Below are 15,513 nucleotides of genomic sequence, written 5' to 3'. Positions count from 1 at the left end.
ATTCTCCATTGGCGAGCGCGTGCCTCGGTGTCACGTGACTTCTCTGTTGTTTGCTAACATCCCCGTGAAACAGGAACGGAGAAGTATTGAACTTGCCTTCTTTTTTTACTGTCGCTAAATGTTTTTTTTTTTGTAAAAACATTTAAGAGAAGCTATTTCCTTACTATTAATTATAATTTAAGCGTCTTGGAAAAACTTTTAAGCAGCTAACGTTCAGTGAGGCAGCTGTTGTTTAGCTCAATATGCTGTGAAGGTAAATTCTGTGTTGTGACAACATATTGATAAGTATATCTTTGCAAAGTCACTTAGTCGCTTGCAACTAAAATAAACGGCTTTATGTTAATTGTACAACGCGAAACTGTCATTTCATAGATTTGAATATAAATGTTTTTGTTTTTAGATGAACGCGCTGGTGGCTTTGTGTCATTTCTGTGAACTCCATGGCCCCAGAACACTGTTCTGCACCGAAGCGCTCCACCCTCCATCACCAGACCCTACTTCTCAGGTGGGGACCCCGTTGCCAGGCGACAGGGATGCTGATCGGGAGGGTGAAGGCCTGACCATGAGGGCCAACAGTTCTGCTACACAGAGAGGAGAGATGTGTGAAGTGAGTGGACTGAAAGGACACAGAGTTAACTACGCTATTTAAACCAGCTGTTATTTTAAGTTCAATTCTCTCTATCCTCTTTCTACTCTTCCCAGGGTTGCCGATCTCTTCCTTCATCTCATCCCGGCTTTGTGAGCATCGATGAAGAAACAGGCATTCGCTTCTTGAGCCATCAGCATCCCAGGCAGTCCCAGCTTTTCAGTGTGGTCAGGCAGGCCTGTGTACGCAGTCTTAGCTGTGAGGTAAACTAACCTAAAGAACCAAGAGCTAAAATACCTTGAAATGAATTCCCAAGAAATTGACAAACCTTCACGCCAAAATTTTAACTCCTTAGGTAAAAAATATAGCAATTAAATCATTTATAGAATGTAAGGTAATGTGAGCATCACAGTGAATCAATCAATATGAATATTCTGCCCCAAGAATACTAAAGTCATGGAAAAAAATATTAGATCTACTTGTTGGGTTCATTAATATATTGTTTTACGTGTTTAATACCTAGAGAATACTGTTAAAAATAAGAAAATTGTGTTCTATTTTGTTTAACCATACCTCCTCAGCTATAGTACAAGGTGGAAGGACAGCCTTTATGGAATTGCTAACACAAGCAGGTAGCGTAGTAGTAGCTCAATCCTAATTAGATTTTTTTTACCTGGACTAATGTTTTTAAAATAAGGTTAGAAAGGTCATTAGGCATTGCTCACATAAAAGAAATATTGCAATGGTGCGGAAATGGTTGTTACTTGTTACTAGAGGGTTGTTGTTGGTTTAAAGAATTGTTTGCCAAAGTTTGGGCCTTCGGGTCCTCTAAATTAGTTAAACTAAACATCATAGGTTATAGTGGTTGTTAGTTGCAGCCCTAATTTTCCAACTGGATCCCCGCTCTTTTTTGCCCTTGTGTCACTCTTTTGTCACACAAACTTGCCCCCACTTCCGTATCTAGACCCACAGCTAGTTCGTGATTGTCCCACTTGCGTTGTGCCGTGGAACAACATAGTGTAGACCACGCTTCAAAATGGGCATCTGCGACAAGCTCACTGAGACACATGCTGCGGGAGTATAGCCAGCTCTTTACACAGCGTTCTCAAAGTTGGGGCCTTGTTATTCTTAAAGAATGTGTAGCTCAGCAGTAGGTTGATTAACAAAACAAACAAGAAATAACTAACCTAAACAGAAAATAAATAAAGAGCAGCAACTCTTTCTTAAATACCTTGAAAAATGACTAAAAGGTCTGAACCCTTGGAGGCGTGATGTAAAAAAATTCTGTTTCTAATCATTCCATGAAATTAGTTTTAGTTCTTGTACATTTTTTTAGGTAATCTTATTCCAGTTCCTTTGTTTTCAGGTGTGTCCTGGTCGTGAAGGGCCCATTTTTTTCGGTGATGAGCAGCATGGATTTGTGTTTTCGCATACCTTCTTTATCAAAGACAGTCTGGCTAGGGGTTTTCAGAGGTGGTACAGTATAGTTTTGGTGGCCATGGACAGGATTTACCTTATCAATTCCTGGCCGTTCCTTTTACGTCACCTCAAGCTCACTATACACAGTCTGCAAAGCACGGCTTTAAAGGTAGGGCATTAATTTGAACATGCAATACTAATGAAAACAAACAAATACATTTGCCTAATTTTTCTCAGAAAATAATCTTTTTTTTTCCCTATCAGGTGTTTGACAGTGAACAAGGAGTTTGTCCACAGAGAGCTCTTAGGATGAACAGTGTATTCTCCCCTGCAGTTTTCCCCCACCAGAGGAGTGGCAATGCAGCTCGATCACTGACCTCCCTCACCCAGCACCCCAACCTCTGGGCTAGTTTGCACTGTTCTTTTAGCTGGTGATTTAATAACCAACCAAACTCTTATCTCACCATAACAGAATTTATTTTCTTATAATGCTAACCATGTAACTGTGTTTCCTTTCTTTTTCCCAGGTTGCTAAAAGCTAGTGGTAGTCGCCTAACAGAGAAGCTCCTCGAAGGGGCCCCCACAGAGGACACACTGGTGCTTATAGAGAGACAAACAGGTATACATGTTTACATCAATCAAAAATAGTTATTTTTACCAACCTGTTAAATGTGTTATAATCATTTTATATCTGAGAAAGAAAACGAGAAGAAAAAGAATAGAGCCAGCAGGATGTGATAAAAGATTGGCCTGGTGATAGATGGTACCGTAATAGTCGGCGCCACATGTTTTGTTAGTGTGTTGGTTTTCCCGTTTTAAAGTCTGAAAACACTTCTTAAAAAGTCTGAGTCACTGAATGTTTCAGTGCAGGGTCGCTGCAGCCAGTAAAACCATGACAACACTTATACCTCGCCTTTTCCAGGCAGCTCCTACATTATTTTAATCCAGGTCTAGACAATTACACTCTTTCAAGGGGTTAGTCTGTAAAAAATAAGACCCTGTACCTCAATGAGATTTTAACATTTAAAGAAATCAAGACAAATGTATTTGATTCACCTCATCACACAGATTTTAACATTTTACCCATTTGTTTTATCTTTTTTAGTCTTTTTCTTAATGACTCAATGCACACAAATTCAAAAATTATATAAAGTTCTTTTCAACCTGAATTTAAATCTTAGTTGTGATCATTAAAGATATTGTGGATGATTTTCGCGAATTTTAAAAAAATTACTAAAAATCGAATTTTAATGCTAGGGCATGCACAAGCCCATTTCCCGTCGTGCACATTCTGTTTAAAAGTTGCTGTTCTCTTAGCTCACTCAAGCCCTAACCCCTAATTCTCTCAATCACTAAATAGAGAGGGGACTATATAGTGGACTTTATAGCGAACTCAGCTAACTTAACCGTTCAGACAGATGATCACTGCTCCACTGCACGGTGCCGGCGCCATCTTTATTATTAGTCACCACCGCTGTCAGGTAGCAACAGCAGGCTGCTGTGACAGGAAATCAGAGAATGCTTTTTGAGGATTTACCATTTTCAAAGAACTGAGGTGAAAAAGGTGAGCTCCAATGACTGTCTGAAACCGTAGCCCATCACACATATACGTCTGAAAGTATATATAAAGTATATATAAAGTAAGACAAAGATAGCCAACTGGACGAGCACGTACTGTAGGATGGCTTTACATAAACGTATCACCAGAATGATTGACAATTAGAAGGAACACTTATTTTAGATGATCCACCCGGAAATAAAAGATTCTCCTCTATACTTTTAAGCCAGGTCTAGTTAAAACAGTAAATGGAACAGAACAGTGATCAGTTTTGGAAATTTGATTGCTTTTACACAATGCTGTGTGAACATGCTCTTTCAGAAAGAAGAGAGGAGTTATTCTATTATCTGTTGAAGGGAGATTGCAAAAGATTAGTAACTGGACCAAAGGTCTACCATCCATTAGGAAAAAACATGCAACCAAAGCCATAGTGGAATGGTTTCTTGTATGTATTACAATGGCTCTGGCAAAATTTAGATTTCAGTCTGTAGATGTGCAAACGTGTTACAAACATAGCCAAAAATGTGCTTCTTCAAAGCTACAATTCAAATATTTTTGAAAACTATGGAAGTCTTCCCTTCACTTTAAGATTATCACTTTTTGTTAGTTTACGAGCTTGAGTGTTTAAAAGCATTTTAAATACAATAGAATGTAGTCGGGGGAAATTTGCAAACTTCACTGCTAGTTTTGATCTCTCCTTTGTTTCCCCCTGGATGATAGAGATTTGCCGCCCCTTTATCACACACAGCTGGACATGCACATTGATTGATCATTCCATCTAGACAAGTACTCAGGTACACTGTTCGCAGTTGGAAGTACTATCTTTCTTTGTTTTCACAGTTGGGGCCAGATGAGGGCAACAGTAAAGTTATTATCACCAAGATGGTCAAATTTTAGCTTCTCCTAAATTGTTTTACCAATTAAAGTTGTAGGGAAACGGTTGTTCCAATCGTTGCATTTCCGACTTCTCCCGAGGGATGCACGACTTTACACGGGTGAATAAAGTGAATGTGATTGGTCGTTTATCAAAAGAGTGGGATTGTTGTGGCGGAAGGTTCACAAGTAAGTGTGATTGTAGCCGGTGTCTCGGAAGCATCTTGCTAACCAGTTAGCAACTCAGTGCTAGTAGATTCCCAATGGGAAATTACATTAGACCGAGTAGCACTTAATTGGTGACTTAGAATCAACACTGTCAAGGAACGCTATGGACAGCAGAAATATGCAAGAGGAGGAGAGTTTTGTGTCGGAGGTCGTGGATGAGTCTCCTCTGTCATACATTTTTATTTAGAGGAGGAAAGCGGGAACGATGTTGTTGTGGTAGAGGACGCCAGGGCGGCAGAAGCTTGGTTTAGTCTAGAAGGCTCACAGCCGTACATGTTTTAGCCCTTTCCTCGCAATGCTGCCAGTTCTGTTAGCTCTATGCCTGCCGAAGAGACAGACATCCATCCCTGTAAACACCGGGATGTAACATAATGGTAAAGTAAATTGTTCTTATTTCAACCGTTGCGTAAATTAGCTGCGACATATGAAAAAATTAGATTGGCAGGGACCGTTGATATATGATTGGCCCAATTTAGGTGTACATGCTGATGTATAACTAACTGGCCTGCATAAGATAACGGGAAAAAAAACCCAGATTTTAAGAAAGGACTTTTTTTTAAATAGAATTTTCTAACTTTTGGGACAATATCCTCTGATAAAGAGTACATTTATATACATGTTTAAGCCAGAATGATTTGAAATTTAGATATGATTTCCCTACGACTATAAAGATTGCTAACTACAGCTTGACAAAATATTGATGTTTGTAGAGATTCAGCAACATGTACAAATTAATTTGAATGTAGGCCAAGTTATCTCATTGTTTAAGTTGGCACTTCTGCATATGTTCTGCCTTTTTCAATAAGTCTGCTGGCTGTAAATTATTTGGAAAACTCAAAGTCTGTGCCCATCCACAGACACACAAACATGTCTCTTTCTTTGTGGGGCCTTTCCATTGACCTCCCTTCATTTCTATACCATTTCTGCAGCCTAACCATCACACTTAGACTTAGACAACTTTCATTTTCATTTTGTACACACAGAGTGTATAAAAAATTACATTTTGTTTAGTACATCTTTCCAGATAGTAAATGAACATTTCCATTCCATAAAGTGCAGCAATGATCAAATGTAAACAGTTTGGGAGAACAAAACCGGTGCACCCTAAACCTAACCATTACGTGTTCATACTCATCCCGAAACCTAAAGTCAATTCACACCATAGTCCTAAACATGACCCCTGACCCTAAAACGGCAATTCGCCTCATGGGGGTCCAGGTCTCGGGCCCCACAAGGAGCCGTCAGTCCCGACAAGGTGCTATTTTTCCAGAAAAGGTGCCACACAATGTATCAGATACAAGAATATGCACACAGAGAAATCAGTCACCTAATTACATCTGAGCTCCATGCCTCTCTGGGAGCTTTTTATTGACCAAATTATATTCCTGATCTGTTCCTTTTAAGTCAATACAGACAATTCAGATTTTATTTGTTGTTTTTATTACATTGCCTTTTTTAGTAGTCTTCATCACAATATTTTTTACAAGGGTATAATTCCTCTGATTATGAAGCAATCTAAAAAAAAAACCTTTAAAAAGGGATAAAGTCTACATTGGTACTGTCAGATAAATAATTAAATCAATTAAAATGCTCTACAATCACTTGAGTGATCAAAGCACTCACATGTCTCAATTGATCTTCTGTGCTTTGAAAGCACTTTGGCCTTTTTTCCTGATAGCATCTCAGTAATCCTTTTAATTTTACTTTCTATGTAAAAATAGAATCATTAGTAAGAAATTAATGACATCAGTACCAAAAAGTTATGAAAAGATGATCAGGGTTATGGAGGGGAACTTTGGGCATTCACGTCTTGGATTAACACAGGAGGTCTTTATAGTTTTTTCAGTATGTGTCAGCATTCTTTAATACCTCAGAACTGAGCTGTCCAGTAAGCACTAAATAAACCTGTCAGCTGTATGGTTTCTTTTATGGGTGAAGGGTTGTTACAGTAACAGGTTGGAGAAACATAGCAGACTATTTATTCTTGTCTCTAAACAAACTCTGGGAATTATGAATTATTTTCCTTGGTAATATTACTCACCAGAAAAGATTTATATCCATGTAATCTTTTGTTTTTTTTTTCCTTTTTCTTTTTTTTTAAGCAACAAATCGGACCCTATCAAATTACATAATCGAGTCTTTGAGAAGGGCAACCCTTAGTGAGCTTAATATGTACCAAGTGCTGTAAACTGACCTGAAAAAGAATGTAATAGATCTCAATTTTAGCTAATACTTAGGTGAGAAGTTACGTAGTGCAACTTTAAAATACAAAGCAAAGTTTTGTTTCAATATTTAGAATTTTTTTAAGTTTCTTTAATCATTCAGATTAAAGCAAAGTCATTCTTAAATAAAAAAAGGCCATGGTTGTATTTCGCAATGCACCAGTCAGTCAGCAAGAGAACTGAATTAGCTTTACTCTACCCTTGGTTGCCTCTAGACTAAGGTAAAATAATGAAACATCGTTTTCAACTATTTAATGAATGCATCAAAACTCTACAATTCTCTCCTTTGTCACTATAAATGCATCCACAGTATATGCTTCGATAGGTTGGAAAAAATGGCCAGTTATCAAGGTTGAAATGTTTTTTTTTGTTTCCTTAATCGAAAAAGGACATGCAGCACATGTTGTTTTTTGTGTTACAGGTGATAGAATATGAAAATGTTATAGACAGCTCAGACTTCTTTAAAAAGAATCATGAGTGCAATTATAGTCCGAAAATCAACTCAATGTCTCAAACAAAGTAGGATCGGGTTTTGCTATGATGCCAAGTAAAGCATAATGTTTTAAAAAAACTATGAAAAAAAAAGAAAGGTATTATAGATAAAAACTGTGCTTTAAATGCTGCATTCTTATTTAAAAGGTATAAGAATTATTTATGTTTATTTATATATACATATTTATGTACATTTGTTAAAGAAGCAGTATAAAAACTACGCTTTGACACTGTTAAATCTGAAGCCAACCTCTGCATTGTACTGTCCAGCGATCTATGAAAACATCAGGCAACAAAAAAAAAAAGGAAAACTGAAAGAAGTCTTAGAGCTGAAAGACACTCGATAGATTTTTCACTGCTTAAGCGAAAAAAAACAACATGGCATAACCACTTAGGTTGTCAGAATTTAATCCACAATAATTTTTGTAAACAACCTTTCTCTGTGTGAATCACAAACATTATATGCAGAAGATATTTAATCTGAAGTAAATTACCCCATAAGGGTATGGAAGATTTAACGACAGTAGCTTGACCACAGGTAGGTTTTGTTTAGTCATCAACACAGAGAATGATGGAAAGCCCCCGTAATGATGGAAAGCCCCCTTTGTTATTGTAGTGTTAAAGACATGAGAAAGTTGTGTAGGTGAAAACACCAGCAGCACTGTTGCTGAGAGTAAAAGGTCTACTAATCTGCACTGTTGTTGAAAATGTTATGATGAAAGATTTTGAAATTGAACTTGTGATGGTGATGAGAGGTTACTGCTGGAAAGAGAAAATAGGTGGAATCATGTGCACAATTGCAATTGATGCATTTTGTAAGACTTCCAGTTAAAAATAGCTTCTGTTATTTTGGATCACATATTCTTTTTGCCTCTCTTAGAACAAGAAGAGGAAATGAGCTGCTGGGAAGGAGCAGAAGGTGGCGGATCAAAGTCACCACTACTTCAACCAGACGGCAAACTGGGCCTGGAGTTCCTCTGTGATGCTTCAAAATTAGAAGATTTACCTGGTCCGAAATTTAGATCACTAAGACATTTGAGACAGGTAGACATCTATTTTCATCATCCTAATGTGTACGATAACACCACAAAACTGAAAACACACACAAAAAAATGTTGACATGTACAATAGACATTTTCTGAATTTTCTCTGAAGGTCCTTGGGGTGAATGACTTCCGACAGCTAGCATGGCATGTGCTTATGGGAAATCAGGTCATATGGAGGAGTGCAGATCCTGGACTCATACAGTCGGCCTTCACTGTGCTAAAGGTACTCTGTTTTTGAACATTAAACCACAGTACAATAATGTAAAGATAATAATAGCTTCCTCTTTTAAATCAACTCAAATAACGTATTAACATACTTTATATGATTAACATAAAGTATTCAGTATTTGCTATTTGCCTCTACACATTTTATATTTTTGGATCAACCACTGACACTCAGTCACAGATTGGTTGCCAACTGTTGGTTTATGAAAAAGTTTGACCTACTGATATCACATTCTGATTCTGTCTTTATTTTTTTTTTTAGAAATGTTTAGATATAGTAAATGTATAGCCTTCCTGCTCTGAGGATTCGTTATCTAAATAAATCAGGAGAGTAGCCAACATCAACCAGTGTCTTTAATAGATCATCCACTGTAAATATTGACCTTGGGAGTCAATGAAGTTGGGCCAGATACTTTTGAATCCTTTCTATTTATTAATTCATTTCAATTAATGTGGCTTTGTTCTTACAAGTAACTCCATGCAGTCTGCTATCAGATTCCAAAACACCGAGGGAAGCTGTTGGATTTTGGTGACAGTGCATTGTTGCCAGTTGTGCTAGACCTCTAACCTGGAAGTTAGAGGTCTAGTGCCCCTAGTGGCAGAAAGTTACACAGTTTTACCTTAATCAGTGCATCACTTCTTTCTAATCCAGTCCAATTTATCCTCTGAACCTTTGTGCTCTTGTTAGTCTTTGCTGCCAGTGGGCTGTGTGCGCTCTGTGCCATACAGTGCCCAATATGAAGAGGCCTACAAATGCAACTTTCTGGGTCTCAGCCCTGATGTTCCTATTCCTGTCCACGTCAGTTCCTCAGGTACAACACAAACACTTGATGTCAGCTCAGCAGTTCAGTAGGACCACTTTGGCATACGTTTGTAAGGTCTGCTCTGTTTGTCACATAGAGTTTTCAGTGCTGGTGGACGTCACTTTGAAGACCTGTCAGGGTATCGCTGCAGGTGATGATGATATCTGTGCTCTTTATCAGTTCACCATCAGCAGCGCCAACACCCAGCCGACAGACAGAGGTCAGTCACTTATATGTTTTAAGTTACAGAAAGGATGACTAAACTAATAAAATATTAGCTATGCTGGTTCTGAGCACAATGTATCATTGTTCTTTTTATTGATTGTCCTATTTTTTCTTTATTTGCTTGTAAAATGTAGAGAGAACAACACTAAACTCTGAGCTCCATCTAAAGAAGCCAATAGTTTATTCAAAACAGCAGTGTGATGTTTAATAAAATTAGGACTGATTATAAAGTCATTTTAATGAATAAAAATACTTTTAATTTCTTAATTTATTTCAGTAACTTTATTCACAATTTTTGATCACAACTAATACAAACATTTTTAGACTACGGTAACTATAAAACTACTAGAGAGTATAAATTTAAAGGGCTCAGATTAATTTCACTTGATTTAAATATCATTTTGTAAAGCTTTGACATGCTGTTACCCATTTAATCTGATTCTGATCTGTAATTAACAGCAGAGTTTAACATTGATTTAAAAGCCTGTAACTGTTAAAACTGTTAATTTTCTGTAGTAAATATATGTTTCTCAAATGCTTAGTGTCAGATCCGTCACTATCTGCATTACTGCAAATCTATAAATACATAAAAGTCCTGTTTAGGGGGCAGAGGCACTTTACACATAAAATCCTCTCAAAAAAGTCAAAGCTGATGTCCTTTACTATTTCATGAGATGATATGTAGCTAACTGCTAACAGCCAGAATTGGACACCCTAAATCAGGGATGAGTAAATCCAGCCCTCAATGGGAAGTGTCCTCCAACTTATGGATTCATTCTTGGACCAAAACACCTAAATCAAATGACTGAATTAGCTCATCAGTATGTAGTCAATTTTACAATTATGCAAAATAATTTAATATAATCACAATTTCCCAAAACACAAATATCAAATCTCAAAGACAATCCTTTAATACAAGACTGATTTTCTCTCTCCAGCCCTTTAGGTGGCAGTAATACATTAAAGTGGGTTTGCCCCACACACAGAAGGAAGGGAGCGTAGCAGCTAACACGCAGATTACTCTATGCGGCTAGAACTACGTACTTTTCAACACAACAGCATCACAAAAATAAATTTGCAATCGCAGACTTTTTTGAGGAAAAAAAAAAAAGATTTTTTAGGTGATCTTTCAGCTATAGTAAATTTAAGCTTTGCTGTTATATGTTCAGCCTTCTTGGTGACTACAAAGGAAAAGTATGGTGTCCTTAATCTTACAACTGTGTTTCATTTCACTTTATGTCTAAACATCTTAGCAATGCTCTCAGGTGGGTTCTCACAGCAACAATGTAGAGCAAGCTGGCAGCAACTAAACATTGTGCTTTCCCCGAACGGAAAAAAGTTCAGTTCAGTTTTGTTTTTAATTGGAATATCAATAGTCTGGCCAGTCACAAAATCTTTCTGTTTCTTTCTATTTTTTGGTACACCTTTGTTATTACCAGTAGACACTGTGCAATGGGCCGTCACAGAAAAGATTTTAGGAAAAGTGTCAAGATCTTTGTTTGAACAAGTTCAACTACCTGTATTGTTAGCTTCCTGAGATAAACTCATACACGGATTCGTTGTCTCCTGATTATCCGGGTCAGGGTCATGGGGGCATCAGCCTCAACAGAGAGTCCAATGACTTCTCTCTTCACAGACATCAATTCATCAGCTCCTTTGGTTAATGTAAGAGGTGTCCAAGGGCCAATGGATTATGTATCCCTGATATTGTTGTTTCAGTTAAGAGTCAGATTACATGACCATTTGCAAGGGCAGGAACGTGGACCAACTGATAAATCGAGAGCTTTGTCTTTTGGCTCAGCTCCTTAATTTTACCACAACAGGCCAGTGCATCCTCTGCACACTAGTGCAGTATCCACATTATGCCAGTGCTCTGTCTTTCAATCTCCTACTTCATTCTCCAACATACTTGAACTCCCCCACTTGAGGCAGGAGCATTCCTACAACCTGAAAAGGGGAATTCATATTTTTCTTTTTTAGATCCAGACTTTGAGAAGCTTATTCCCATCCCGGCCACTTCCCACAAAGCTGTAAACTGCCCAGGCACGTGCTGTCTTAGCAGGAGTAAGACAGTAAAGCCTCATAATTTGCAAAAGGCAGGGTCGATATCTGATGGCCCCCAAACCAAACACCGCCACCCCTTGGCTGCTAGATATCTTGTCCATAAAAGCATGAAAAGGACGAGTGCCAGGGGAGTTGTACAAGGACCAGATGGACCGTAGAACAGGGCCACCGACTCGGCGCTCCTAGATCACCCAGACAGGGTAAAACAGGGTAAAAAATCCAGTGAGCGAACTACAATGAACCCTTGAGCGCCCCGTATAGGGTTTTGAGCTGGTCCACTGTTCCATGGCCGGAACACTGCAGAAACCATACTCCTGGCAGAGTGGTCCAACAGCCTGGAGCTGAGGTTTGATAGTCAGCCAAAGCCTCCTCTCCAGTTCCCTGGCATAAGCCTTCCTGAGGAGGCTGAGCGGGGTGATCAGTGTTACAGCTGGTGATCTGTCAGATGAGCATACCCCATCAGACCAGCATACCCATAGTCAATATGCATGCACAAGACATCAGATTTGCATTTATCCCTTTTTTTGTACAGAAAATAGACTTTAAACTACCTCAACGGGCGTGTATCCCTTTAGTCATGTACAAAAAAAATCTGTTTAAGATCAGATCACCATACGCCAAACGGTAAAACACCAAACGGTTAGTAATTTCTTTGTACATGGCTAAAGGGTTACATGCCTGTTGAGGTAGTTCTAAGTTTGTTTTTCATAAAATCTAAAGCGATAAGCTAAATACATAAACTAAAGGGATAAACTGGTATTGACTATGTGTATGCTGGTCTGATGGGGTATGCTCATCTGATAGAACACCGGGTTTAGGAGATCCTCAAAGTACTCTTACTATTGGCTTCTAAAACGGGCACAACAGACCTTATGGCCACAGCTACTGGTGGCTGCTTGGCAACAGAGAATACGGTCAACTCAGATTCTACATCATCAGCCTCCACCAGAATCAGAGAGAAGCTCTCCTGGATGTGGGAAGTGAACACGTCCCCATTAGTTTTAAGTCAAATGTGCATGTCCTTTTGGTTGCTGTCATATTCGGAGGTCACCATGGAGAATACTTACCTAACCAGATATATATATATAGGTTCCAGAATCATGGCAATAACCATTTTAGATGTTTTAGCTTCTAAGTGTAAACAGATGAGCTATAAATACACACAACTAGAATCCCAAGTTTGTCTATCTTTTTCTTTTTTTTCCCCTTTTTTTTATGATTTATCTTACTGCACATAAATCCCACAACCTAAAGGCCTGTGTTCTTCATACTGTTTGTTGTGTATGTCTGGAGGCCTTTACAGATGGCGAACATTGATCTTGTGCACATTAAGTTGCTTAACAAATTTGAAATTGCAAGCATCAAGCTTGTTGTTGCAAATTTTATTAAATCCATGTCACATAGTGTTTCTAGGGATAGAGTTATAAAATGGCAAAAAGTCACAAAAAGTAAAAAAAAAAAAACAAATTATTAAAACAAGGTTGAAGTTAAAATTAGCTAGAGAGGATGTAAAAACAACACATGGAATAATATATATAAAGAAGATTAAGATATTATCTTGGTTTTTGGATCTTTTTAACCATGCTGACCTGAAGGATAAATCTTAATTCTGTACCTTGGACTCTAGCTGATATGATTTGTTAACAAGACTAGTTTATGTGAATCTGCTTATTAATTGTGATTTAAGCCAGACCAGTGGTTATTGTGTAAGTTGTAAAGCTGTTCAGCCAATAAATAAACTTTGTGAACCTGGCTCCACATCAGAAAGTAATTATCTGGTCATTGGCTCTTCCCAGCCTGAATTCAGAGCTGCTCTGTAAGGAAGTTACTTATGCAACACACTTCCAAAGAAAACCTCTATAATCATATTTGTTTGCCGAGTTATGAAATTCTTAACACTGTTTATTTTGCTTCAGGTCCAACTTTACTGAACAAACTTGAGGTGGCCTTATCTAACGAGAATCTGTCTGTGGACGTTGTGTCTCACTGCCTGCTTTGTTTGAAGGAGGAGTGGATGAAGTGAGTAAGACCACTAAGATCAACATGAATATGAGAAAGATTTCATTGTTCTCATCAGAGGTTTTCGCTCTTTCAGTAAAGTCAAAGTGCTGTTCAAATTCTCTAAAGTGGATGGTCGTGGGAGGGAGGACACCCAGAGGGTTCTGACCCTGCTCGGTGCCACGGGGCCCGGGGAGGAAGACAACGTCAGGCTGTTGAAGTACTGGATGACCGGACTGAGCAAAACCTATAAGAGTCATTTAATGACAGCTGTGCGAGGAGGGGAGAGGAGCCCCAGCCAATGATAAAAAGAGGAGGAGGTGGGACATACTGAGAAAAAGAAAATGACTGCAATTGTATCTAAATGCTAAACGAAGCAAGAGGAAGTCTTTTCATGGGTAGTTCTGTTGGCCCTATGGATTCACTATTAAATGAAGGAGCACTGTGAATGGGTGACAAGAATGATTTTGTTCATCCATTATTGTCTTTTTAAGTAATAAGAAATCTATTGTGTAGTTGCCTCAGATGATCATCCTGCACAGCTTAACAAAGAATCATATTGGATAAAGCATGGGATATTTTTGTTAAAGGGAATTTTTGAAACAGGCCTTTTATGTGAAAATTAACTTATTACTAACAGCCTTTGCACTTAGTTTATAAATGCTGATAGATCCGAAAGAAATAAACCATAAGTCAGATGCTCCTTATTCTACAATTGGCTCCATCTGGTGGTTAACTGGGATAATAGAAGGAGTGGAAGTACAAGTGGGAGGTGGAGATGAATGTTTCTTCTCAAGCTCCCACTCACTTGTTTGAGTGGCCCTCAGCCAACATGTCTCAAGTGGTGTAAGAAAAGACTTTTTTGGGGTTTTCTGCAACTCCAATATGTACGAAATGCTTGCAAAACAAGCAGTTCTCGCACCAACTGGACCAACCGCATCTGCACATGTTTGGCGCCTTAACGAGCCAGTCGCACACTGATCCTCTGTGCTTTTACTCAAATCCAAAGCGTCTCTTGCTTGGCTGAGGTCCGCAGACTTCAGTCAATAAAACCCGGCAACATACGGCTCCATTTAAACTGAGTAGATTTTTCTTTTTTCAATTTGTTTTCCTTGACCTGAAACTATGTGATGATTGTGCAACCAGTGTTCTTGCATTCTGGAAAACTATGAGATCTGATTTAAATGGATTCCACATCTGAATAAGTATAGAAAAAGAAAATAAAAAATGAAAAAAAATGGTTAAATTGAAATGTTATATCTATCTTTCTCTTTAAATATTCCCCCAAAACATTGAAATGTCTTCTGTTAATGCCTTGATATTTCAGTATAGGCTAATAAAAGAACTGAGAACTGTGGTAAAAAAAAATGGGATTTCACCATCTCTGTGATCCCTATGGAACAGATGCATACTCAGCTTTATAAATCAGTTTATTAATACTTAATGGATGATAGCTTTGATTCTAAAAACAATGTGTCGACTAATGCTTATTCTTCTCTACTCATAGCTTAAATCTGGATTTAATTTGCTCTGACTGCGTTATGTTGAAAAAAACTGTATCTTTAAAGTACTTGCATATTTTGCTCAACATGCAAGTGATGCATGAAGCAGGAAGACTGCACAAGGGATGAATATTTATAACTGTCAACGCATGCTAAAGGTTGAGAGGTTTCCACTTGATGAGGCCTCGGGGAGTTTTGAAGAGGGCGGGTGGCTTTATTTTTTCCTCGCAGCAAGTTAGCTGAGGGGAAATGGAAACTATAGAGCAGCAGCA

The 15,513-nt window shown here is 38.3% G+C and overlaps 1 protein-coding gene across 2 annotated transcripts; it reads left to right on the top strand.

Annotated features, from left to right (window-relative positions):
- The first annotated feature begins 34 nt into the window (after nucleotides 1-34).
- Nucleotides 35-14,966, top strand: flcn (folliculin). Of its 2 annotated transcripts, none has more exons than XM_015381236.1 (12): nucleotides 35-83; nucleotides 401-607; nucleotides 703-849; nucleotides 1,953-2,174; nucleotides 2,270-2,436; nucleotides 2,533-2,624; nucleotides 8,259-8,422; nucleotides 8,534-8,647; nucleotides 9,338-9,461; nucleotides 9,550-9,672; nucleotides 13,658-13,760; nucleotides 13,837-14,966. In XM_015381236.1, the coding sequence occupies exons 2-12, from the start codon at nucleotides 401-403 to the stop codon at nucleotides 14,042-14,044; spliced, it is 1,671 nt and encodes a 556-aa protein (XP_015236722.1). In that variant the 5' UTR covers nucleotides 35-83; the 3' UTR covers nucleotides 14,045-14,966. The 2 variants fall into 2 exon arrangements, with proteins under 2 accessions (XP_015236722.1, XP_015236721.1); XM_015381235.1 differs by having other exon boundaries at nucleotides 59-253.
- The last annotated feature ends 547 nt before the right edge of the window (nucleotides 14,967-15,513 follow it).

The sequence above is a fragment of the Cyprinodon variegatus genome, unplaced genomic scaffold, assembly GCF_000732505.1.
Source record: "Cyprinodon variegatus isolate N-32 unplaced genomic scaffold, C_variegatus-1.0 Scaffold229, whole genome shotgun sequence".
NCBI classification, from domain to species: domain Eukaryota; kingdom Metazoa; phylum Chordata; class Actinopteri; order Cyprinodontiformes; family Cyprinodontidae; genus Cyprinodon; species Cyprinodon variegatus.
The sequence above is the reverse complement of the archived record's forward strand: the minus strand, read 5'-3'. Positions and strand labels throughout refer to the sequence as shown.

Coding starts and splice junctions, on each gene's coding strand:
- flcn (XM_015381236.1), top strand. CDS start 401: ATGAACGCGCTGGTGGCTTTGTGTCATTTCTGTGAACTCCATGGCCCC. Junction 850..1,952: donor TACGCAGTCTTAGCTGTGAG/GTAAACTAACCT, acceptor CTTTGTTTTCAG/GTGTGTCCTGGTCGTGAAGG. Junction 8,648..9,337: donor CGGCCTTCACTGTGCTAAAG/GTACTCTGTTTT, acceptor TGCTCTTGTTAG/TCTTTGCTGCCAGTGGGCTG.